Here is a 26,521-nt window from a genome sequence, read left to right as displayed (position 1 = left end):
GATTTCCTGGTCCTGAATGGGGTAACTGTGCCCCTGAAGGACCAGGTGCACAGCCTGGGAGTCACTTTGGACTCACAGCTGTCCATGGAGGCGCAGGTTAATTCTGTATCCAGGGCAGCTGTCTACCAACTCCACCTGGTACGCAGGCTGAGACCCTACCTGCCTGCGGACTGTCTCACTAGAGTGGTGCATGCTCTAGTTATCTCCCGCTTGGACTACTGCAACGCACTCTACGTGGGGCTACGTTTGACGGTGACCCAGAAACTGCAATTAATCCAGAATGCGGCAGCTAGACTGGTGACTGGGAGCGGCCGCCTGGACCACATAACACTGGTTCTGAGAGATCTGCATTGGCTCCCAGTACGTTTCTGGGCACAATTCAAAGTGTTAAAGCCCTAAACGGCCTCGGTCCAGTATACCTGAAGGAGCCTCTCCACCCCCATCGTTCAGCCTGGACACTGAGATCCAGCGCCGAGGGCCTTCTGGTGGTTCCCTCATTGCGAGAAGTAAGGTTACAGGGAACCAGACAGAGGGCCTTCTCGGCAGTGGCGCCCGCCCTGTGGAACACCCTCCCTTCAGATGTGAAGGAAATAAGTAGCTACCCTATCTTTAAAAGACATCTGAAGGCAGCCCTGTTTAGGGAAGTTTTTAACATTTAACGCTGTATTGTTTTTAATACTTGATTGGGAGCCGCCCAGAGTGGCTGGGGAAACTCAGCCAGATGGGCGGGGTATAAATAATAAATTATTATTATTATGATACAAGGCCGGGGTCTCTCTTGGTTTCCTTGATGTCTGGGTGCAAATCCCCACCCCCACCCCACCCCTCCTTGTTAAGAGGCGTGTAACATGGAGCAGGGACTTCCGGGTGGCTGCCCCTGTTCTGCATTGCTGGGGGTTGGACTAGGTGACCCCGCAGGTCCCTTCAGACACTACAGTTCTATGATCCCTGTTCAGATATGGCATGCACCCGCTCATTGCAACAGGCGAGAAGCCCCCTGAGAAAGAACTTGCCGTCTTTTCTCGTGTATAAGACGAGGTTTTTTACCCCCCAAATCAAGTGTCAAATTGGGGCTCCTCTTCTACAGGGGGAGTGCTGAGGGGGGACGGGTGCTTGGTTGTAGCCGCCAGGAAGAGATTTCCAGCCATGATTTCTTTGCTGTGGAAAGGGCTGTTGTCGACTGGCAGACGATAGGTGACTTGGTGGTTGATGCGTGCAATTGTGCAATTTGATTAATGGCTCCCTCCCCCCAAATAAAGCTCAACCACTCTGGGCAACCCCTCCCCAAAAAAGCTTAACAAGTCTTGGCAATCTGCCCCCATTTTCAAAATTTTGAGTGCCCAAAAATAGGGGGCGTCTTATACATGGGGGCGTGTTATACAGGGAAAAATACGGTACCTTTCCCTCTCATCCGCCTCATTTACTCACCTCTCTCTCTCTCTCTCTCTCTCTCTCTCTCTCTCTCTTTCTGAAGAACTCTCTGATGAAAACTTCGAGTACTTGTGGATGGGTAAGAAAATGCTGGGAGGAAGAACCGTCAGAGAAGCCTTGGAGATGATGGATGAAAGGGAGATTTTGGACACCATCCTCCAACACCTCCAGCCAGCTCCCCAGGTGTGTGTGATGCAGGGTGGATTTGATTGAAATCAAATCAATTTAAAACATATTTTTACATTCTTGCTTGTATAATCTTAATATTTACAACCAGATGAAGGTTTCATTTTGGGAATAATAAATTTCCAGAGTAGTTTTTACTACTGATTTGGTTATACTGTTAGGAATGCATAGACAGATAATTATGAAATTATTGTGGGGTATAATAAGTTAACTGTGTACAGACGCTTCAGGTTACATACACTTCAGGTTACAGACTCCGCTAACCCAGAAATAGTACCTCGGGTTAAGAACTGCCATCGGCTCAGGGGCGAGAGGGGAAAAGCCGGGTGGATTACAGAGAGCCCCCAAAGATCATGGGAAGCAGCACTTCCTCAGCGGAGGAAGGGGAGGAGATGCAGGGGTCGGAGGAGGCAAGGCGGTGCCAGGACACCTTGCCTGAGCAAAGCGGGGAGGAGGGGGGTCCCCCATTACCCAAGCCTTCCTTGCGCAGTAGGCTTCCGCGCAGAGAGGGGAGGCGCAGACTGGGCGCCAAGAAATTACACTGCTGGGGAAGGTTGAAGGGCCGCCCACTCTCAGATTCTGCCCGTCAATGAGCAAGACACGGAATAGAGGCCCTCTGCATTCTAAAAGTTTTGATCACTAAGAAGAAAGCTGGAAAACAGACTCTTGAGCCACGTTGCCTGATTGCTCTCAAGCAACCAACCGATACCTCTAACAGTGGTGCTTCAGGTTAAGAACAGTTTCAGGTTAAGAACAGACCTCCGGAACGAATTAAGTTCTTAACCTGAGGTACCACTGTATATTTGGACAACTTTTCTGCTGTACCTTATTGGAAGGAGAAAAATAATAATTTCCTTAATAAGAATTTAAACAATTTATTTAACTAAAACAATAACATTATAGCTTATATATCCATGTTTCTTAACTGATGTAGTTAAACATTTTTTTTAAAAAAATTCTTAGACTGAATTTTAGCATATATGAAAAACTTAAAATAAATCCTTACTTCCCAGTGAATAGCCTTTGGACTATAATGCAACTTAAATAGAAAAATATATTCCGAAAGATTTTTCCTCCAAAAGCATTTTATTTTAGAAATCCAATTTAATTTTTTTAAAAAATGTGATTTAAATCAAAGAAATCTATTAAAAATAATAATGGGTCATTGATTTTTATCCACCCTGGTCTGATGTTGCGCAGCGTGAACCAGGATTCCCCAACCTGGTGCCCTCTAAATGTTCTGGACCATATGCTGCCTGGGGCTGGTGGGAGCATGTAGAAGGGTTCAAGTTGAGGGGAACTGCCATGAACTATCACAGGCAAAGGCAAACTCGGCCCTCCAACTGTTTGGGGACTACAGCTCCCATCATCCCTAGCTAACAGGACCAGCGAGTCAGGGGTGATGGGCATTGGAGTCCCCAAACAGCTGGAGGGCCGTGTTTGCCTAGGCCTGAACTATTGGGAGCCCAGCTTGGAGGAAGGCCCTATTTGCACATGCAAGAGACGACTTTCCCCTGGTGAGAAGGAGTGGTGACCGCCAGTCTGGGGGGGCTTGAAAAGAGGACCAGGCAAACTTGGGGAAGCAGAGAAGGCGATCAGTGCAGGATCTGTAGACCGGAAGAAGAACCAATCCATGAACTTGATTTGGTGGGGTGACTTGGACCCCAGGAAATGTTGCATGTTTTTTTCTTTAACTTTTGCAACTGATCGTTCCCGATATCTGGGAACGTTTCAGAACCCGATATTGTGCAGTAAAAGTTTTTGTGACTGTATTGTGCCAAATGTGGCCAATATTTCCTCTTCGCTCTCAAGAGCAGTTAATTTGCCAGGCCTGGGCATTTGGCAGAGCAGGCAAGCAAATACTTTAAGCAACAGAAAATTTAATAAATAATCATACTGGGAGTGGTATTGTCTGTTTGTTATTATGGTATGTATTTTTGAGTCTACAGTGGTGCCCCGCAAGACGAATGCCTCGCAAGACGGAAAACCCGCTAGACGAAAGGGTTTTCCGTTTTGGAGGTGCTTCGCAAAACGAATTTCCTATGTGCTTGCTTCGCAAGACGAAAATGTCTTGTGAGTTCCTGCGGGGTTTTTCCCCCCCCCCTTTTCCCAAGCCACTAAACCGCTTATCAGCTGTTCAGCTAAGCCGCTTAACAGCTGATCGCTAAGCCGCTTAACAGCTGATCGTTAAGCCGCTTATCAGCTGATCGTTAAGCCGCTTATCAGCTATCGTTAAGCCGCTTAACAGCTGATCGCTAAGCCGCTTATCAGCTGATCCTCTAAGCCCGCTAAGGCGCTAATACTGTAGCGCTAATCCGCTAAACCGCTAATGGGCTTGCTTCACAAGACGAAAAAACCCGCAAGACGAAGAGACTCGCGGAACGGATTCTTTTCGTCTTGCGAGGCACCACTGTATATTGTAAACCGCCCTGTGATCTTCGGATGAAGGGCAGTACCGAAATTTAATAAATACCGTATTTTTTGCTCTATAAGACTCACTTTTTCCCTCCTAAAAAGTAAGGGGAAATGTGTGTGCGTCTTATGGAGCGAATGCAGGCTGCACAGCTATCCCAGAAGCCAGAACAGCAAGAGGGATTGCTGCTTTCAATCCCTCTTGCTGTTCTGGCTTCTGAGATTCAGAATTTTCCCCCCCTTGTTTTCCTCCTCCAAAAACTAGGTGCGTCTTGTGGTCTGGTGCGTCTTATAGAGCGAAAAATACGGTAATAGTAATAGCCACAATGCCTAGATTCTGTTTGTTCAGGGCAGGAAACAAAGTGCTTTAAATGAATGGTGTGTCTCCCAGTCCAGAGGATTTATTGAATCTTCTTTGGAGTGTTACTTTAAAAAAGAAGAAGAATTGATTGCAATAGATTTTACTCCAAATTATTTTTGCAAGAAGTCTATTTCTAGGCATGTGGGGGTTTTTTTTAGAGAAGACAAGTGGCAGATAGATGGCAACTGTTCTCTAGACAAGAAACATGACACTTTTCTTCATTTTATTCCCAGCAGAAGACATCCAAGCCTGGACACAACAAGGTAAGTCCTTGTCGCGAATTCCTCACGGCACTTTTAGCAGAATGCTCAGAGTCCCAGGTTCTTTAGTGCAGTATTTATTATTGTGAGCTCAATATATATACAAATATCTACAGAAGCAGTTCATCTAATCAGACAGAGTACCTGCACCTTGAGGCAAAAGAAGACTCCACACTCATCTACACCACTCCACCACTATTGGACAGGCTTCCCTTTTAAACCAGTGACAGCCAATCACATTACTGCTGCGTCATTCTGACCCAGCACTTCCACAGAGAGTATTGGATCTGTAGCCTTATTGGAGTTCACTGATTGGGTCTGCGTTGCTCCGGGACAGGAGGAAGGAAGCCAAATGACACCGAGGTTGATTCAAAGAAGAAAGAGTTTATTCTGCTCTCCGGATAGCAGAAGGTACTTGCGTGATCAAGTCCACAGCAAGTCCAAAGAAATGACAAGTTTCATGCAGTATATATATCCTCCAGGCACTCTCTCCATCCTTCCAACCACATCAGCCTATGTACGCAGGTTGACATCACATATGTTCTTGCTCTGGTATTTTTAACCATAAAAGGGTGTTCCTTCCTGTACTTCTGACCATAAAAGGATCTTCCTCTTCCTACTCTTATCTGGGAGGAATAGGTCATAATCTCCGGGAACATGCTCTGGTGCTGTTCCCAGATTGGGTCTGTGCGTCTTTTGTGGTCAGCACATAAGATAAGGCACACACGCATCATCCCTGCTCTACTGGAACTTGGCAAGGTCACTCATTGCCGCCACAGTCTGATAAGGGAGAGAGCTTCGAGCACAGCTGGGTTTTTGTTTATACATTGACTCAGAGCTCAAGTTAATGGATTTTAGCTAAGGAAAAATAGGGAATTTGGTGCAGTTTTCAAACTGCCTTCACAGTCAGTTTTGGGTTTGGGAAACCCATTCCTTTACATCAGCCTGTTGCAAACTGAAGCCTGCAGACTTACTTGCACAGCATCCTGCAAATCCCAACACTCCTCCTTAAGTCAAAGGCTTGAGACCTAATAATTCTCTTAAGTCTTGAAATTTACAGTGCTGTACCTTTAACACATTTCTTTCCAAAGCATTTTTCACATTTCCGTATCTTATAGCAATATGTTTACTCTTGCTCTTAAAGTTCTGTTGGTTAGCAAGCTGTTGTGCAGCCATGTTGTCACTTAGCACAGTGATTGGCATTTCAGAAGGTATTCCAAGCTCTTTTGTTAGGCAAGCAAACCACTCTATTTGTGACACACATTCACTTATGGCTGAGTACTCTGCTTCACAAGTACTTGCGGCAACAAATGTTTGTTTCTGGGATTTCCACTGAACCAGGGCATTTCCAATATATATGGCATAGCCAGTGGTAGACTTTCCATTTTCTCTGTCCCCCCAGCTGGCATCAGCGTATGCATACACTTGCTGATCATATCCTGTATCCAGCACCAGTTTTTAATCTTTTGTGCCTTTCAGATACCTTAGGATTCTTTTAAGTGCTACCCAATCTCTCTGAGCCAGGTCTGCACTTCTTTGGCTTAACATGTGCACTGCCAATGTTATGTTGGGTCTTGTCCAACAACTTAAATATAACAGAGAACCTAACAGAGAATGAAACACTGTGCATTCTCACATTTTTGCCCTTCTGGTTCCTTTTTGTACTGGTAGTTATGGGAGTGTCAACCTCACTTGCCCTCTCCATTCCATATGTCTTCAGTAACTTTTCGATTTTTTCCTTCTGACTCAGAGAGTAGACGCCCTCTTCATTTCTCCAAACCTCTACTCCTAAGTAATTCTGAATCTCTCCCAAATACTTCAGTTTGTATTTGTTACCTAGGCTGTTTATAAACCAAGACACTTGCTTTTGTGCAGTTGTTATTAGACAGATATCATCAACATACAAAAGTAAATAACAAACGCTTCCTTGCACCATTGCTGAATATAAACAGGAATCAGCCAGGCTTTGTTTGAATCCCATCTTTTTCAAAGTTGTGTCTATGCATTCATGCCATAGACGTGCACTTTGGTGTAAACCATATAGTGCCCTTTGCAGCTTTAACACCATGCTGTCTTTTTCCAGCTCATAACCTGGTATTTGCTGTAAATACACCTCGGCGTCAATAGGAGCATTTAGATATGCTGAGGCAACATCAAAATGATTAACTTTTAACCCCCTCAGACTTGCCATTGCTAAAACTGATTTTACTGTTTCAGCCTTTGCTCTTGGGGCAAACACTTCATCATAATGTATCATTTTCCTTTGTGTAAAGCCCCTTGCAACCAGCCTGGCTTTCCTCTGACAACTACCATCAGCCAGCTTTTTCACTTTAAAAACCCACTTACAGCTTATGGGCTTTTTACCTTCAGGCAATTCTGTAGGTGTCAGCATCGCCCTTCAGCCAGTGTCACCAGCTGGATTCATCCACTTCAGCCCCAACTGGGCTAGGCGAGCTGGGTAGCACTTCCAGAGACCACCTTCTGCACAGGAACAGGTCAAAGTGCTGTGGACTCACAGCTTAGAGTTGTGAGCATCAGATTCACTTCCACAAGAAGACAGTCGTCGCACAGCAGAGTATAGCAGAGTACAGCAGAGCATAAACGACTCAGAGAGAAGCTCTGTAGAATATCTTCTTTATTCTATCTACAACTATAATACACAACTATATACAGAGCTAAATGAGGTCTAAACGAAAATGAATGCTGAACTGCACTGAGTGTCTGCAGCTGCTCTTAGCAGCAACCTTATCTATACACACGATCTCTCTCTAACACTCAGTCTCTCTCTCCGACACTTTGGTGTGAGGCTGGAGCGGAATAAGTAGAGAGCAAAAACCGCCCCCTCCTCTCTGGAGAATCAGCAGAGAACATCAGCAGATTCTTGGATATGGGAGGGGTGAAATCTCCTCAGTAGGTACAAACACATTGTTATTTAGCAGAGAGTTATACTCTGCCTGCATTGCCTTTAACCACACCTCTTTCTCTAGAGTAGGTAACTCTTGCAGTTCTTCAAAGTTTGCTGGCTCAGTTACACAAACCTGGTTTATGGTGGCTGGGAACCCATAACGGGCTGGAGGTTGGCCTTTATTACTTCTTTCAGACCTCCTTGGTTCATTAATCTCACCCCTTGGGCTACCTTCAGGGCTGCTTTTGGGGTGGATTGACTCTGGAGATTTATCTCCTCCTGTCCCTGTTGCACTTTCTCCCCCACCCCCCCGCTCCATCCTAGCAGCTGGAGAAAAATGTTCAGTCTTTACCTCCTCCCTTTCAATTTCTCTGGGAGAGCTGCCAATTCTTAGCTTTCTTTCAATGGCCTTATCAGTTACGCTCGGCAGTAAAACTTTTTCTGGCAGCAGGTTAGCATGTATCTTGGGCCAATTTCTTTGCTCATTAAAGCTGGCTGACCGACTATAACTCAAAAGATTTTTATCATCTTCAAACCTGTAGGCTTTCGTACTGCTTTCATACCCAAGAAATAGCAACTGCTGTGGCCTTTCCCCACCTTTTCTTCGGTTTTTTTTACAGGTATGTCAACCCATGCCTTTGTCCAAAAGATTCTCAAATGTTGCAAACTGGGACTTTTGTTATAGAGAATCTTATAGGGTATGTCATCTAGTACCCTTGACCACAAACAATTTCCAATATAATTCGCTGTCTTAATACTCTCAGCCCAGTACTTAATTGGAAGATTTGCATCTGCTAACAATGCTTTCATTTGTGTCTGCAAGACACCTCCCCTACGCTCTGCTACTCCATTCTCCCGAGGAGTCGCCACATTGGTAAGCCTATGTTTAATCCCTTGGGATCGCAACCAGTTTCTTAGGGAGCTTGCCATAAATTCTCCTCCCCTGTCTGTCTGAATAGAGCACACCTTTTGGCCAAGTTGCCTTTCTATCCTTCTTACCCAGAACTTCAAAGTTTGGGCAACATCAGATTTTTGCTTTAATGGATAGACCCAGCCAAATCTAGAATAGTCATCCACTAGGATCAAACAATACTTGTTATGGGAGACACTTGGTGGAAAAGGACCAGTTACATCAGCATGAACCAACTCCAGTGGTTTTTTTGTTTCTCTCTGGCTTGCTCTTGCTACTGGGCAAGTCCTGCTTTTAACCTCCTTGCAGATATTGCAGTCTAAGTAATTATCACAACTTTTAATGTTTTTCATCGCCCCCCCAACTCCAATGTTTTGATCAGCACCTTAAAGCTGGCACGAGCCAGACCCCTGTGCAGCAGATGAATACACATACCATGGGTCGGGACATTTTGCACATTCACAACCTTAGACTCACACTGCAGTACATACATATTAGTTCTAAGGTTAGCATTTGCCAATACTGCCCCATTTTGCTTTATCTGGCACTGATCTCCTACAAAGTTTACTTCAAAGCCTGCTTTTGCCAAGTCAGGAATACTCAGGAGATTGTTTTGCAAACTAGGCACACACAACATATTCCTGAATGTGTGTCCCAGCTGTGGGAACACAATCTCCCCCTCACAGACTACATTAGCTTTCTGGCCTGTAGCAAGACTTACATGGTTTTGTTTGAAGCCCTAGCATCAGTTAGCAATGCTTTTCTTTTACAAAAAGTTTGAGAAGCTCTGCTGTCCAGAACCCACAGCTCTTCATTTTCTTGGCCATCTGCAGACACCCAAGCGGTAGACTCTCTCTGCTGCCTCCTTTGCATCTGCTGTTTTTGTTGTTTCCTCGGGCAGTCCCAAAGCAGATGTTCACTGGACTTGCAGCAAAAACACCTTTTTACCTTGTTGACCACCGGCTGGTCTGCAGCAGCTCCTCCTGGCTGTTTCTCCGGCTCCCAACACCTCTGCTCTTCCCGGCTGTTGTTCCCTCTGGGATGCTCCAACAGCTGGGCTGAGGTCATCTTTCGCTCTGAACGCCTGTCCTCCTCTGCATACAACCGTCTGGTAATGTATTCCAGAGTCAGCTTATCAGTCTCTACCGACTCAAGGGAATTGACCAGCATATCATAGCTGTCATCAAGGGAACTCAGGACTATAAAGACTTTGTCCTCTTCCCCCACAGGCCTCCCTCTTAAGACTAGCTCCTGGAAACAGCCTGTTAGGAATTTTAGGTGGTTCACCAGGGAGTCCCCCAGTGTCTTCCGACACCAGTATGTTCTCCTGGTCAGTGTTCATAGAATCATAGAGTTGAAAGAGACCACAAGGGCCATCGAGTCCAACCCCCTGCCAAGCAGGAAACACCATCAGAGCACTCCTGACATATGGTTGTCAAGCCTCTGCTTAAAGACCTCCAAAGAAGGAGACTCCACCACACTCCTTGGCAGCAAATTCCACTGTCGAACAGCTCTTACTGTCAGGAAGTTGTTCCTAATGTTTAGGTGGAATCTTCTTTCTTGTAGTTTGGATCCATTGCTCCGTGTCCGCTTCTCTGGAGCAGCAGAAAACAACCTTTCTCCCTCCTCTATGTGACATCCTTTTCTATATTTGAACATGGCTATCATATCACCCCTTAACCTCCTCTTCTCCAGGCTAAACATGCCCAGCTCCCTTAGCCGTTCCTCATAAGGCATCGTTTCCAGGCCTTTGACCATTTTGGTTGCCCTCCTCTGGACACGTTCCAGTTTGTCAATGTCCTTCCTGAACTGTGGTGCCCAGAACTGGACACAGTACTCCAGGTGAGGTCTGACCAGAGCAGAAGACAGTGGCACTATTACTTCCCTTGATCTAGATGCTATACTCCTATTGATGCAGCCCAGTCACACTGTTGGCTCATGTCAAGTTTGTGGTCAACCAAGACTCCTAGATCCTTTTCACATGTACTGCTCTCATTTTTTTAAAAAAATAATATTTATTAAAGTTTCAAAGGGGGAAAAAATCACATTAATAAAAAAAATTAACAATAAAAAGGAAAAATACAAAGTAGAAAAAAAAAGAAAAAACAGTTAAAAACAATTCCATCTTTTCCTCACTTCTTTTACGTTTACTTGTTTCCCAGACCTCCTCATACCTCCCTCTTTTGTATTCCAATTCAATTTGTTAATCCAACAATTCCTTTCCCTCCTAATCCTAATCCTTAGTCTTGATATATTGTAACGTTAGATTTTTACATATTAAAAACCAATTTTTCCATATTCTTTTGTACCTATACAGCTAGAAACCACTTAACTTCAATCCAACATCATTCTAACATTCATTAATTTTACAATATTTCTGTAAATAGTCTTTAAATTTCTTCCAATCTTCTTCCACCGACTCTTCTCCCTGGTCACGGATTCTGCCAGTCATTTCTGCCAATTCCATATAGTCCATTAATTTCATCTGCCATTCCTCCAGTGTGGGTAAATCTTGTGTCTTCCAATGCTTTGCAATGAGTATTCTTGCTGCTGTTGTAGCATACATAAAGAAAGTTCTGTCCTTTTTTAACACCGATTGGCCGACTATGCCCAGGAGAAAGGCCTCTGGTTTCTTCAAGAAGGTATATTTAAATACCTTTTTTAGTTCATTATATATCATCTCCCAGAAAGCCTTAATCTTTGGGCACGTCCACCAAAGGTGAAAAAATGTACCTTCAGTTTCTTTACATTTCCAACATTTATTATCAGGCACATGATAGATTTTTGCAAGCTTGACTGGGGTTATGTACCACCTGTATATCATTTTCATAATATTTTCTCTTAAGGCATTACATGCCGTAAATTTCATACCTGTGGTCCACAACTGTTCCCAGTCAGCAAATTCATCTTGTTTGTTTTGGCCCAGCTCTCTAATCTGTCAAGGTCGTTTTGAAGTGTGATCCTGTCCTCTGGGGTGTTAGCCACCCCTCCAATTTGGTGTCATCTGCAAATTTGATCAGGATGCCCTTGAGTCCATCATCCAAGTCGTTGATAAAGATGTTGAATAAGACCGGGCCCAAGACAGAACCCTGTGGCACCCCACTAGTCACTCTTCTCCAGGATGAAGAGGAACCATTGATGAGCACCCTTTGGGTTCGGTCAGTCAGCCAGTTACAAATCCACTGAGTGGTAGCATAGTCAAGACCGCATTTTACCAGCTTCTTTACAAGAATATCATGGGGCACCTTGTCAAATGCCTTGCTGAAATCAAGGTAGGCTACATCCACTGTGTTCCCTTCATCTACCAGGCTTGTAATTCTGTCAAAAAACGAGATCAGGTTAGTCTGACATGACTTATTTTTCAGAAATCCATGCTGACTATTGGTGATCACAGCATTCCTTTCTAGGTGCTCACAGACTGTTTGCTTAATGATCTGCTCCAGAATCTTCCCTGGTATTGATGTCAGACTGACTGGGCGGTAATTATTTGGGTCCTCTCTTTCCCCCTTTTTGAAAATAGGGACAACATTTGCCCTCCTCCAGTCTGCCGGGACTTCGCCTGTTCTCCAGGAATTCTCAAAGATGACTGCTAGTGGTTCTGAGATCACATCTGCCAGTTCTTTTAATACTCTTGGATGCCGTTCGTCTGGCCCTGGAGACTTGAACACATCTAAACTAGCCAAGTATTCTTGTACTATCTCCTTAGTTATTCTGGGCTGTGTTTCCTCTACGGAATCATTTGCTCCAAATTCTTCAGGTCGGGCATTGTTTTCTTTATCAGAGAAGACTGAGGCAAAGAAGGCATTGAGGAGTTCAGCCCTTTCTGTGTCCCCAAGAGCGGTAGTCTCGTAATCTGGGGAACTGGGTTCGCGTCTCCGCTCCTCCACCTGCAGCTGCTGGGTGACCTTGGGCTAGTCACACTTCTTTGAAGTCTCTCAGCCCCACTCTCCTCACAGAGTGTTTGTTGTGGGGGAGGAAGGGAAAGGAGATTGTGAGCCGCTTTGAGACTCCTTAGGGGAGTGATAAAGGGGGATATCAAATCCAAACTCTTCTTCTTCTTCTGAGTGACCCCACTGTTTCTTTGTTCTTCCTTTTGCTACGGACATACCCATAAAAGCCTTTTTTGTTGCTTTTAACCTCTCTAGCAAGCCTGAGTTCATTCTGTGCTTTAGCTTTTCTGACTTTGTGTCTACATGTGCTGGCTATTTGTTTGAATTCCTCTTTGGTGGTTTCCCCCCTTTTCCATTTTTTGTACACATCCTTTTTTAATCTTAACTCAGTTAAAAGTTCTTTAGATAGCCACCCTGGCTTCTTTAGGCACCTTCCATGTTTCCGTCTCATTGGTATTGCCTGAAGTTGTGCTTTTACTATCTCCCTCTTAACAAACTCCCAGCCATCATGAACTCCCTTTCCTTTTAGTATTACTGTCCATGGGATCTCACCCAGCACTTCCCTAAGTTTTATGAAGTCGGCTTTCTTAAAGTCAAGAAATTGAGTCCTAGTATGCTTGGCTGCTCCTTTCCGCTGTATAGTAAACTTCAGAAGAGCATGATCACTCGCGCCTAATGATCCTTCCACTTCTACCCCACTAACCAGGTCATCAACACTGGTTAGGACCAGATCTAAAATGGCTGTTCCTCTTGTTGCTTCTCCCACTTTCTGGACAATGAAGTTGTCTGCAAGGCCAGTGAGGAATCTGTTTGACCTTATGCTCTTGGCTGAGTTTGACATCCAACAAATATCCGGGTAATTGAAGTCCCCCATTACTACTATCTCCCTTCCTTTTGCATGCTTGGCCATCTGTTCCAGGAAGGCATCATCTATGTCCTCCGTTTGGCTTGGGGATCTATAGTAAACTCCCACAATGAGGTCTCTGTTATTCTTCTCTCCCTTAATTTTGACCCAAATGCTCTCACTTTGGCTTTGAGGTTCTAAATCTTGGATCTCTTCACAGGTGTTATCAGCGAGCCAGCTGTCTCTCGCACATGGACAGCCTTGAGCGCATTCCACGCCTCACTTGCCGTCACCTTATCAGCTACGTAGACTAGCTGGCTGTCGTCCACTCCAAGGATGATCGTAGCCAAGGCTTTCTCATCCTTTTCATCCTCCTCAGGGGGCTGTGGTGGATCTTCCACCACTTTCCACAGGCCCTCACGCTTGAGGAAGTGTTGCATGCGGACTGACCAGATCCTGTAGTTTGTGGCCGTCAGCTTCTCCAGCAACACGCCAGCTCTGGACTGCTCCATCCCTGCAGCTCCCCTCCAGCACCCACGGCTAGATAACTGCCACCTGTACTCATGCGCAGCGGAAGTGTGCTGGGCCCATAACCCTGTCACGAATTCCTCGCGGCGCTTTTAGCAGAAAGCTCAGAGTCCTAGGTTCTTTAGTGCAGTATTTATTATTGTGAGCTAAATATATATACAAATATCTACAGAAGCAGTTCATATAATCAGACAGAGTACCTGCGCCTTGAGGCAAAAGAAGACTCCACACTCATCTACACCACTCCACCACTATTGGACAGGCTTCCCTTTTAAACCGGTGACAGCCAATCACATTACTGTGGGGTGCCACAAAAGAGAACACCCTCTCCCAATTTCAGTCATGGGGGGAGGGTGGGGAAACCCGTAAGAGGCTGCGGGTGCAGGTATTAGTTCTCTTAAAAAGCGGGAAGAGCCTAGGGTCAGTGTATCTAGGACAAAAGTGTGTCATGAGAATGAAAGACGAGGCTGCTGGGTTAGACCAGCAGCCTGCACAGTCCAGCATCCTTATCTCACAGTGGCCAACCAGATGCCCATGGGAAACTGGAAAGCAGAATTCGAACACAGAGCCCTCTCCCCTTCCTGTGGTTTCCAGCAACTGGTATTCAGAAGCATTCCTGCCTCCAACAGTGGAGGCAGAGCAATTAGGACATGCTGAACTTGTCAACTTCTTGCCGATTGGAAGGTCGGCGGTTCGAATCCCTGCGATGGGGTGCGCTCCCGTTGTTCAGTCCCAGCTCCTGCCCACCTAGCAGTTCAAAAGCACATAGTGCAAGTAAATAATAATAATAATAATAATAATAATAATAATAATTCATATCCAATCCCTCCCCAGCCGAAGCCAGTACTGCTCCGGCTGGAAGGCGAACGGCATTTCCGTGTGCTGCTCTGGTTTCGCCAGAAGCGGCTTAGTCATGCTGGCCACATGACCTGGAAAAACTGTCTGCAGAAGCGGACAAATGCTGGCTCCCTCGGCCTTAAAGCGAGATGAGCACCGCAACCCCAGAGTCGTTTGCGACTGGACTTAATTGTCAGGGGTCCTTTTACCTTTACCTTTAAAGAGTTGTAACATGACTTGGGAATTCAGAAGATGTGTAAAATTGCATACAAATCATTAAAACAATTGCCTAGTACTTGCAATCTATTATTATTATTTAGTATTACCCGACATTTTCAGACGGTAAAATTGAAATTCTTTGGTTTTCCAAAAGCAGTTGATGTAGCTGGTGGGGTCTCCTCCCTGTGACTCACCCAAACCTTCCCCAACCCTTAGAATGCCCTCTATAGATATTATGGACTCAAGCTGCGGGATTCCAGGAATGCAGAGACAGTCCACCTGTACCTGCACTTACTCCTGAGGTTGCCTCTCGAAGAGGAAGCAGACAGAGAGGTGAGTGAATGTGTGGGATGTCAGGGGGGGAGGAGAGCCAGTGGGACTGGGACTGTGCTCACACGGAGACTCTCCACCTCCAGCCGTGTCCTGGAAGAGCCTCCTCCTTCTGAACCCTCCTGCTTCAAGCACCTCCCCAGGCTGCTCCCCAGTGTCCCACCACCACAATCCAGGGTCCCCCACTCTTACTCATCCAGCCAGTCCCTGACATTACCCCACAGACCCCACCAGCCCTCTGTCCTGATTTCCGGATTGGTCTCTGCTCCTGCCCACCCGGTCACCCCCTCAAAGCCTCTTACAGGAGGAACTGCTTTTCAGCATTCAACATATCTGGGGCAGATTAGTTTTGGGTTCGATCAGAGCAGCCAACAAGTGGCCCTCAATGCCTTTCTTGGCAGCCCTCAGCAACCTTGGAGGCACCCCTACACACCTGTAGGCCTTGCACCGCCTTCCCAAAGCTGGGTAAGGAGGTGCTGGGCTTGGGGAAGGAGGCAGGTATGATCTGTCAGGGTCCTAGAGTCCTCAGTTAGCTCTTTCCCACCTTTGGCAAGAAGGTGGGAAGGCGCTAGGTCCCACCAGAGCCTCGTGCCTCCTTCCCAAAACCCAGCGCCTCACCTGCCTACCTTTGGGAAGGCAGCATGCAGGCTGGGGCGTGTGTGTCAAATGTTGGCCTTGCTCTCCTCTCCCACATGACAAGTCAGTGTGCGGCCCACAGGTTCTGTGCTGAACTACTCTTGTGGCCCACTTGGTATGAGAAATTGGAGCACCCTGGTTTAGATGGTGCATATTTCTGCTCTGGCGCCTTTGGGTGAGGGGTGGATTACAAATACTTCCAGTGTATAAATGATGCATTTTAATGTAGTTGGGTGTTTAATGAAGCCAAGAACTGTATCACAAAATTCGAAAATGTCAGAATGCAAGGCATCCTTGCATTGCAAGCTGCACATGAGTCTGGGAGGTGTGGTCTGGTCAGTTGACATCAGAATCCACAGAAATATCGTTCTTCAAACCACCCCTATTATTATCCGGGATGAAAGGATCTGTTCAAATTGGTTCTCTAAGTGTCTCATTTCCCCACTCTTAAATTTGGTTCCCCACATTTTGCAGCAATCTGCTTACAGAATCACATTTATCCTCCATAGCTTAATGGTTGCCATCAATTTCATTTTAATTGATTTTAATTAATTTTTATAATGAAATGTTTTTAGAATGTTGTACTATTTTATTGTTGTTAGCCGCCCTGAGCCCGGCTTTGGCTGGGGAGGGCGGGATATAAATAAAATTTATTATTATTATTATTATCACTAATTGCAATCAAGAAAACGACATGTTTGGCGTGCCTCATTCTCCCTAGGGAATTTCTGAGGCTATCGGTGTGGCTTCAAGCACCCATATTTCCCAGGTGCTGATGGCAGTGCGGGATTTTGGCCGCGCAGCCATTGCAAGGAAGACTGAGACGTCTGAGGTAAGGGTGTGAAGTGAGGAAGGAGCATAGCAAGAGTGTAGGTCAGCCACCCCCAGCCTGGTGCCCCTTCCCCATCCGTGTGTTTTGATGTGGAACTCCCATCAGCCCCTGACAGCATGGCCAATGGTTAGACGAAGGTCCTGGCAGATTGGATCCTTAGCGGCTATTTACATCCACACCAAAGCATGTGAAGCAGCCTCTGGGTTCCTCTGATCTAGGAAAACAGAGCTGCGTTGGAAAAGAACGAATCCTGCCCCATTTCCAAATATGCTCTTTTTCAAGGGATGGGATCCTTACCAGTCCAAAAAGGCACTTAGATCTGCTCATCCTCTCAGTATGCTCAGTATGGAAGCCAGACAACTTCCTCTGTGGGTATGTCTCAGTCATCCTTCTGAAGTGGGCTCCAGCAGTCCTGTCTCTGTGGCTCCAGATCCTAGATCTGGTCTGATCCCTTGGCTCACTCAGTCAGTCAAACGGAATAGTTAGAAACCATTGGTCATCCCCAGAGTACACGCAATACAAAAGTACACTGACCCCTGTTTTTAGGTTGGTTGTCAGATGGTTGGTTGGCATTTCTTCAATAGTGGAAGCTAATGGGGGACCCCAAACGTCATCTAGTCCAACCCCCTCCAATGCAGGAATCTCAGCTCAAGCATCCCTGAGAGATGGCCATCCAACCTCCAACGAAGGAGAGTCCACAACCTCCCAAGGGAGAGTGTTCTGCTGTCAGAAAGCTTTGAATGAAAACCGTCTTAGAGTTTGGAAGAGGGGACACCTCTCCAACTGAGGGGAGGGAGCAGAATCCAAGAGAGAAGGCAGTCGGCAGGCTGGGAGAGGCAGAGAGAAAGAGGGGAGAGGTTTCAGCTGCATCCCGGGGCAGGGCAGCTGCCCAAGTTGCTCTCGTGCAAGGGTTCTTCTGCTTACGGGGGTGCCTGCTGGCCCCATTCAACTATGTTCTAGAGTAGACCCATTGAATTTAATGAAGTTGACTAAGTTAGGCCCATTCATTTCGACAGGTCTACTTGAAGCAAAGCATAGTTGAGTGTCACTCTCTGTGTTCATCTCCATATATTTATCAATTAAGCAAATTATTACAAAGGCATAGTAACTGCGTGCGGATCTAACACTTCCATAACCTGAGGGGGCCTTGGGGTCATGTGCCCCCAACTCTCCAATTCTCCAACCCAGCTGGAAGGGGATCAGAACCTTTTCCTTCCACTTTCAGTTAACTTCCCTCAAGCTTCTGGTCTCCGTTTTGCAACTGTGCTAGAGGAGAAGGGAGCAGGAGCCGATGAGTCCAAGGCTCATTCACACAATAATAAACCATAGTTTATCACAGAGGTAACCAAAATGGGGCCCTTCAGATGCTACAGACTGCAACTCCCATCCTTCCTGACCACTGGCCATGCTGGCTGAGGCTGATGGGAGCTAGAGGCCAACCTATGTTGATGCCCTCTGGTTTATTGTTACATCTGAACGCAGCCCTGAACTCTCTTGTGCTCTGCCATCCAAGAGAAATGAAACCCAGGAGTGTGGTACCCCTGGATTTTTGCTGTGAGTTGGGAAATGACCAAGGAAATTTCCCAACCCTCACTATGGAGAAGATGAGCAGATCCACCCGGTTCATTTTAATTTTAAAAAAGCAGCTCCCATGGAAAAGAGCACCAGTGGTCAGTCTACCCTACACTGTCCTGCACTTTCTCCCTGGTTGACTGACCGAACCCAAAGAGAACACCTTCATGGTTCCTCGTCATCCTGGGGAAAAAGTGACCAGTGGGGTGTCACAGGGTTCTGTCTTGGGCCCGTTGTTGTTTCACGTTTTTTAAAAATAAATGACTTGGATGAAGGAATTGAGGGGATGCTCATCAAATTTGCAGATGACACCAAACTGGGAAGGGTAGCCAATGCCACAGAAGACAGAATCGGGATTCAAGATAACCTTAACAGATTGGATAACTGGGCCCAAACTAACAAAATGAAATTCAATAGGGTCAAATGTCAGGCTCTACATTTAGGCAGGAAGAACCTGATGCACATATATAGGGTGGGGGAGCCCTGGCTTGCCAGCAGTTTGAGTTTCCTGGAGGAAAAAAAAATACAAAATTTGTAAGTCTGCACAACAACTTGTTGTTGTTGCTTAGTCGTTTAGTCGTGTCCGACTCTTTGTGACCCCCTGGACCAGAGCACGCCAGGCACTCCTGTCTTCCACTGCCTCCCACAGTTTGGTCAAACTCATGCTGGTAGCTTCGAGAACACTGTCCAGCCATCTCGTCCTCTGTTGTCCCCTTCTCCTTGTGCCCTCCACCTTTCGCACAACAACTTACTGACTACTAATATTTTCCCAGCTGCTAAAAGGTCCCAACTAAATGGTGATTTGTCTCCAATTGCACTTAAGGTTCCCAAACTCACTTTCCCCATCCTTTCCCTCCAGAATACTAGCGAGACCAATGCCAGTATCACCGTCATCCTTTGCTGCGGGCAAATGGCATTCGGGGCACGGCAGGATGAGCTCCCCTTTTTTATAGACCTCATCACAGAGGAGCTCCTCTTCCAATTCCAGAACAGCAGGAAGGTATGGCTCTGATTATCACACGGACTCCTGTTGTTTGTTCTCTCAGCTATACCATACTTTTCCGTGTATAAGACAAGGTGTTTTTTATTATTATTAAAAAATGATGTTTAAAAATGAGGGTCATCTTATACACAGATAGTGCATAGGGGGGACGTGGGTTTGGTTGCCGCTGCAAGCCGGAGATAGTCAGTGGCTATTGTGCGTGTTATTAGTGGCTGCGGCAAGGGGTGGTGTTGACTGGCTGTCACTGCGGAAATTGGGAAGGCGATTGGCGGTTTCTGCCGGCGAGGGACAGACAATAGGTGGGTTTTGCGACGTGTGTGAGTGGCAGCATAGGTCCAGCGGGTGAGCAATTTTTGGAATCCCCTCCCCCCAAATAGCTGAACAACTGTGGGTAATCCTCCCCCCCAAAAGCTCAGCAACTTGGGCAATCCTCCCCCCCATTTTCTTAATTTGGAGTCCCCCCTAATAGGGGGTGTCTTATACACGAAAAAATATGGTATATCCTGCCTTTCTCCTGTCATATGACTCCAGGAGCCAGGAGGTGTGCAACCATTTCCCCCGTGGTCACCATCCAGGCACTGAGCAGACCTCCTGAGCTCCGTCAAGGTCCTTGCACCACATGCCTTCAGACTGTGCCCTAGGGCAGGGTCTTTGGCTTCATCCACCGAAGGGTTGTAGACTGGGGTGTATACTGGCTCCACCCTTAGGACCAGATGGGGCATTACAGTGGTACCTTGGTTCTCAAACTTGATCCATTCTGAAACCAAAGTGTTCCAAACCAAGGCATGCTTTCCCATAGAAAGTAATGCAAAATGGATTAATTCTTTCCAGACTTTTTTAAAAGAAACCCTAAAACAGCAATTTAACATGAATTTAACTATCTAACAAGACCATTTCTGGGTTAGGGTTAATTTTTGGATTGGGTTAGTGTTAGGGTAAGGATTAGAATTAGGGTTAGGGTCAGTGTGGCTTTATGTTTCCTTGTGATTTTGATTCAAACTCAATTTTATAAAATCCCTTCTCATTTCAGAACGAGGCTTTGAAGAAGAGCTTTATGAAGGCAGCAACTCTAACAACCAAGGCGCTTGTGCAATCGATTGCGGGATATGTCACCTTCCCCCACAAAGAGGAGCTCACCTTCTGCATCATAGTGAGGAAAAAGAAAAAGAAAAAAAGAGGGGGAATGTCCTGGGGTTTCTTTTCAGAGCGTTTTTTCTTAAAAATAGCTGTGTAGGTCTAGCTCTGGGTTGCATGTTCTGACCATCTGGCCCCAAACCATTTCTGGTGGTCACGTTCTGCTCCAGCTCAAGTTTCCAAACCCTCTTGAAAGGCAGCCCTACATTGTGGCAACCTCAGCAGGCTGTCACCAGCGCCTAAGTAAAAGAGGCTAGGTTCTCCCAGGAGGAGAGGGCTGTCGATGGCTCCCAGCCATGATTGCTATGTTCTACCTCCACAGAGGAAGAAAGCAATGTTTCTGAATATAGTTGCTGGAAGCCACAGGCAGGGAGAGGGCTCTTGGGCTCATGGTCTGCTCCCTGGTTTCTCACAGACGTCTGGTTGGCCACTGTGAGAATGCTGTGAGGATGCTGGACTAGATGGGCCCTTGGCCTGGTCCAGAAGACTGATCTTATGCCGTTCTTATGCAGTAGAGCTCTGCCCAGGAGAAAAAGGGATCTTATTCCCAGATCCAGGAAGCCCACTCTTCTCCTCTAGGAGGACCCACTTGCCAATTGCAAAGAAGTTGTCAAGTGGGCTGGATAGAGAGCACAACTCAGGGCTTGGTGTGGTGGTGGCAGGGATGGCGCCTCCAGTTCCCTGACATGCTGTGTGCTTCCCCACCACAGGAGGTTATCAAAGAGGAGCCGATGGCATCGCTCACCATCCTACACCAGGCGATGGAAACTATCATTCGCATGACGTAAGTACGGCCAGACACAGTACATATTTCTTCACCAGGTTTATGGACTGCTGGGTGCTGATCCTTTCCTCTCCCCTTCTTTCTCTTTTCAGTGCCTTGAGACCACGCATGGACCCCCTGCTCCGGTCTCAGTTGCTACAGAAAACAATCAGAAAGGTCTTCCAATTGCCATCATTGCAGGTTACGAAGGTCAAAGCCGGGAGCTCTGTGCCAGCAACACAGAGCCAGGTGACTGGACCTTCTGCTTCTGGAGGAAAATGGGGTTGCCAGGTTAAAGGATTTGAGGGCAAAGAGTCTGAGCCGTGTAAGCTGCAAAGAATGCTGCCCGAGACACTTGACCCATCACAATGATGTAACAACCAGAGACTTTGGGTGTATATTTTTGATTTCAATCATGTTTCCATATTTATTGCATTTCACCTTTGGCTAGAATGCATCCACAAATGATTCCTGCATGCCTGCATTTTGTGACTCTCATGCCTCCCTCCTACGCTGCATTTAATTTTATTTGTTTGCTTGTTTGTTTATATGCTGCCCATCTGACTGGGTTAGTCTAGCCACTCTGGGCGGCTTCCAACAAATTAAAACACAGCCAGACATCAAATATTTAAAACTTCCCTATGCAGGGCTGCCTTCAGATGTCTTCAGACGGAAGTATAATGATGTATCTCTCTGACATCTGATAGGAGGGTGTTCCACGGGGTGGGCCCCACCACCAAGGCGGCCCTCCGCCTTGGAACACCCCAAGGAAGTTGAGCCCAGTGTGGAGTCCTGTATCTTTATATCGCATGACCTGTAACCTTACATACATCAAGAAACGTTTGATGTTTATGACTCTTTGTGTGCCGTGCTTGAACCCCTGCATAAGCTTTGTTACGAATTTGGACTAGAAGGCTCCAGAGCATATGGGATTTCCATGGGAGTCTTCAGCTTCTAAGTGCTTTTGCTTTTCTCCTTCCAGGACTGTTATCAAGAGACCATCTACATCTGGCTCAACATGCTCACCAGCTTGCTGTCGGAGGCCCCCTCTCTGGAGACGCTGCAGGAGATATTAGTGGTAAGGGAGCCCCCAAGGTGTCAGAGCAGGGGGAACCAGCAGCTCCCATGCCGGAGGACAGACCCTCTTGAAATGATTGCACGGGGGGCATCTGTGGCCAACTCGCTGGTTGTGGGTGCTGATGGTCAAGTGGGCCTCTGTTCTGCTAGCAATGCTTGTGCAAGGCACACAAGATATGTCCTCTGCTGATGGCGTATGGGGAAGGGCTGTGGCTCGGGGCAGAGCATCTGTCTTGCATGCCCAAGGTCCCCGGTTCAGTCCTCAGCATCTCCAGGTGGGGCTGGGAAAAGGCTCTCTGTCTGAAAGCCCAAAGGGCCAACTGCCAGTCCTCAGTACCTGTGGATCAATGGCTGGGCTTGGTCTAAGGATGCTTCCTGCATTCCATTGCTATGGCTGTGGTGAGGTGTATGTTGTATTGTTGTAATTATCACACACACAAACACACAAATGACAGATTGCAGGGCGGTTCACAACATAAAAATACAAAACCAGAACAGAAAATGCATAATAAAACAAAAGCAACCCAAGAGCCAATTAATATCTAATTCTACTAATGCTTTTTTTTTAATGGCTTCTTTTTTCTGTGTCTTTAGTTGTTCTTGTTTTGTTTGTAAGCTGCCTCGAGACCCTGTCTGGGAAAGAGGTGGGGTATTAATAATAATAATAATAATAATAATAATAATAAACAAATTGCAGCAAACTTTCTCCTTTACAAAACAACCCCTTTTTGCAATTTGTCCCCTCTATGAAGCTTTGTGAATTTGCAAACCTGGATTAAGGGTTGTCCTTCCATGTGATGACAATGATTTCTCTCTCACAGCACACAAATGGCTGGATTGACTCCACAAAAATCAGTGAGAGGCAAAGAGCAGTCAAGACCACCAACGTACTCATGAAATATGTCTCCGAGCATTTGGACTTTGATGTGAGTGACCAAGGCTTAATGCTGCAATTTCAAATCGTATTGCATTGGAAAGTTCAGGTGTGAACTAGATGAAAGCTGTATGGCATGGCCATCCCAAGGGAAGGTGCCAGCCAGTGCTATTTTTCTAGAAAAAGAGGTGCCAGGACTCACCATGAACTCACCTCCCTCATTCTCTTATAATGGCAATAGCGCCCACCTGAGAGGTGCCAGTGTTAGCTATTTGCAGTATAGTAGCACTGCAGAGAGCTTGCTGGGGAGACCATGCGTTAAAAAGGGACTCAAAAATAACTAAACAAGGTTTTAATAACAAAAACAAAAACTCCTTATACACTAAATACACCAACAACAAACCAGGCCCAACCACCAACCCATCCCCCAGGGTAACGGAAGAGCTAGGTGATGCTCCTTATATACTACACCCAAATGCTGACACAGCTTAATCAATACAACCCAGCACCTGCTGTGTTTCACAGCTGTAAAGCTGGGTCTCGTTATTTTGCTCTGGCCCCTTAAAGACATACACATCGGGTGGAACAATGATGAACCTTTACATTTAAAGAAACCATTCAACATTTCCCCTGCAGTTCATCATTGTGGAACAAAATCATAAAGCATATTTTGTACATGTCTTTCATGAGTAACCTTTGGAAGTGCTTTAGTAAAAATGTCTGCAATTTGATTGTCACCTGGAACATATTGAAATACAATCATTTCGTCAGCAATTAGTTTCTTTACAAACTGTAAACGTAACCTTAAGACTCTAGTGCGCTGGGCATTGGTCTCTGAACACAGGATAGCGAGTCCGCTCTGGGAATCAAGGTAAACTCTTACTGGTAGTGTTACTTTCATCTGTAGGTCTGCAAATACTTGCAGATACCATTCCACATCACGAGTGGCCTGAACGCATGCACATAATTCACTCTCTGTTGTGGAGAGACAAATAATGGTTTGTGTCTGGGACTTCCATTCAAATGGACAACCGTTATAACAAAACACCATACCAGACACATCCCTGCAATTATTTTGTTCCACTGCATGAGATGCATCGCAGAAAATTTCAAAACCTTTGTCAATACATGATGTAAACTGCAACCTATAATGTTTGGTATGTTTAAGGTACACTACCACTCTCTTAAGAGCAGAGAAACATTGCGTAGTGGGCTTTTCCACAAATTTTGCCAGAAAGTGAAAGGCATAAGTTATATCTGGTCTTGAGATTCTTTGAATGAAATTTAGCTTGCCTATAGCAGAACGATACAAAGTTTTGTTAGGAAATGGCTTATCTTCACCTGTAAAGGTGAAACCACACACCATAGGCGTTTCCTTCCCATTTGCATTTTCTTAAACCCATTTTGAATCAATAAGTCTCATATCTGGGGTTTGTGGTACAAGAGACCAGGTGTTATGCTCTTTTAAAGAAGCTATCTCAGAGTTGATAGCTTTATACCAATTTACAGCTTGGTGCTTAGGTAAATTCTGAACATCATTGTAGCTTTTTAGCTCAAAAACCGCCTTATTGGCATACACAGTATTTAAATGTTCATCTGCAAAACGTTGTGGCTTCTGTCTCTTTCTATCTGAACGTCTCAGTCCGGAAGGAGAGTCAGACTCCTCAGACTTAATGGGACTAAGTGAACTACTAGTTTCAGGTTGTAAATCATCATTGTCAGACTGAAGAGGTGCCTGTAGGCTAAGCTCACAGTCAGAAAACTCAAGAGAATCTAAGCTCCCCTCGGGTGCCTGTGACTTTAAATCAGCAAACAAATTATCAGATTCAACAGGCTTTTTGTCTTGTTCCATTAATTCAGAAGCACCATTTCCTGCTGCTGCTGCTGCTGCTGCTTCCTCTTCTTCCTCAGTGTCATTTATACCGTTAGTATCTTGGAAAACAGCAACGCCATTCCAATTTACAGTTTGTATCATGCTTCTGGTAATATGAAATTTGCCAGTTGCTGGTATGTAAATTCTGTACGCCCCCTGCTGGTAGCCCATTAATTTTCCCTGAACACTACGCTCACCCAATTTCTGCTTAGCGGGATAATGCATAATTACATCTGAATCCCAAATGCGTAGGTATTTCAGATTAGGGTGTTTTTTAAACAGCTTCTCATATACCTGAAGGAGCGTCTCCACCCCCATCGTTCTGCCCGGACGCTGAGGTCCAGCGCCGAGGGCCTTCTGGCGGTTCCCTCATTGCGAGAAGCAAAGCTACAGGGAACCAGGCAGAGGGCCTTCTCGGTAGTGGCGCCCGCCCTGTGGAACGCCCTCCCATCAGATGTCAAAGCAATAAATAACTACCTGACATTTAGAAGGCATCTTAAGGCAGCCCTGTTCAGGGAAGCTTTTAATCTGTGATATTTTACTGTATTTTTTGTTTCTATGGAAGCCGCCCAGAGTGGCTGGGGAAACCCAGCCAGATGGGCGGGGTACAAATAATAAATTATTATTATTATTATAGGGGGTTGTTAGGATATTTCCGTTCCACCTTAAACAGGGAGCAGGCTGTTGTTTGAGTCACAGTCTGCGTACTTCCGGCTCACAGGAAGTTTATGTTTTGTACATAGCTTTTGTTTCTCTCTCTGTGCCTGAACACGCAGGCAAGCAGTCATGTTTTTTCTTTGTTCTGACCAACGCTGAATAAAGTTGTAAATAATGCTCTCCTGAGTGCATCTTTCATTGTGCGAACTCTGCAAAGGTAGTGCACAAGTCCTTGAATGTGGAAAGCTGTTTCTGAGGCTTGTGTCGCTAATTGACTGATACTGCGTTCCTGCGGGAGGTTGATGGATCGTCCGGAGTCGACGTGGGGGCATGATGGCCTTTGTCTCCCTGGCAGTATCCCAACAGGGGTGACATCTAAACCAGAATGATAACTGCGATTTCTAACGTAACAAAAGGCATTGAGCGCTTCAGCCCAAAAGACTTTGGGCAGATTAGCATTGTGCAGATAAGTTTTAACCCCTGCCTGCAGGTCACGCTGCACAACTTCAACAAGCCCATTTTGCCAGGGACTTGGGGGGCAAGATAACTCATGAGTAGTCCCCTGCGCTTCCAGGAAATTCTCAAAATCCTCAGAAACAAATTCCCCACCCCGGTCAGTAAACAGGTTCTTAATTGGTTTGTTAAAATGCGTTTTTACCCAGTTGCAAAAAGCTCTGTACTTCTCAAATGCTTGGGACTTCTCAGCTATTGCATAAGTCCAACAATATCTACTATACTGGTCTATCAGGGTAAGCCAGTACTTAGAACCTCCTAATGATGGTGGGAGTGGCCCAACTAAATCACAATGTACACGCTCAAATGGCTCAGTTACTTTCCTATCTGAGCACCTACCCTTGAGTGCAACCTTAATGTTATTCTTGCAACAGGATAGACATTGCATAAAGAATTTACATGGTTTTAAGTTTAGGCCATTAATAATATTCTTTGTCTTAATTACATCAGCAAAATTCAGATGTCCCAGAATTC

The 26,521-nt window shown here is 45.8% G+C and overlaps 1 protein-coding gene across 1 annotated transcript in view; it reads left to right on the top strand.

Annotated features, from left to right (window-relative positions):
• Nucleotides 1–26,521, top strand: part of LOC308469140 (maestro heat-like repeat family member 5) — a 103,488-nt gene that overhangs the window by 24,421 nt on the left and 52,546 nt on the right. Inside the window, exons 4-12 of the mRNA XM_081024479.1 lie at nucleotides 1,475–1,614; nucleotides 15,000–15,116; nucleotides 16,471–16,581; nucleotides 19,013–19,153; nucleotides 20,187–20,306; nucleotides 21,001–21,074; nucleotides 21,167–21,302; nucleotides 22,036–22,131; nucleotides 22,952–23,056. Coding sequence (XP_080880605.1) covers nucleotides 1,475–1,614; nucleotides 15,000–15,116; nucleotides 16,471–16,581; nucleotides 19,013–19,153; nucleotides 20,187–20,306; nucleotides 21,001–21,074; nucleotides 21,167–21,302; nucleotides 22,036–22,131; nucleotides 22,952–23,056 — 1,040 coding nt within the window. The remainder of the gene's footprint in view (nucleotides 1–1,474; nucleotides 1,615–14,999; nucleotides 15,117–16,470; nucleotides 16,582–19,012; nucleotides 19,154–20,186; nucleotides 20,307–21,000; nucleotides 21,075–21,166; nucleotides 21,303–22,035; nucleotides 22,132–22,951; nucleotides 23,057–26,521) is intronic.

Source organism: Podarcis pityusensis, assembly GCF_964106645.2.
Source record: "Podarcis pityusensis genome assembly, contig: HAP1_SCAFFOLD_81, whole genome shotgun sequence".
Taxonomy (NCBI): Eukaryota; Metazoa; Chordata; class Lepidosauria; order Squamata; family Lacertidae; genus Podarcis; species Podarcis pityusensis.
The sequence above is the reverse complement of the archived record's forward strand: the minus strand, read 5'-3'. Positions and strand labels throughout refer to the sequence as shown.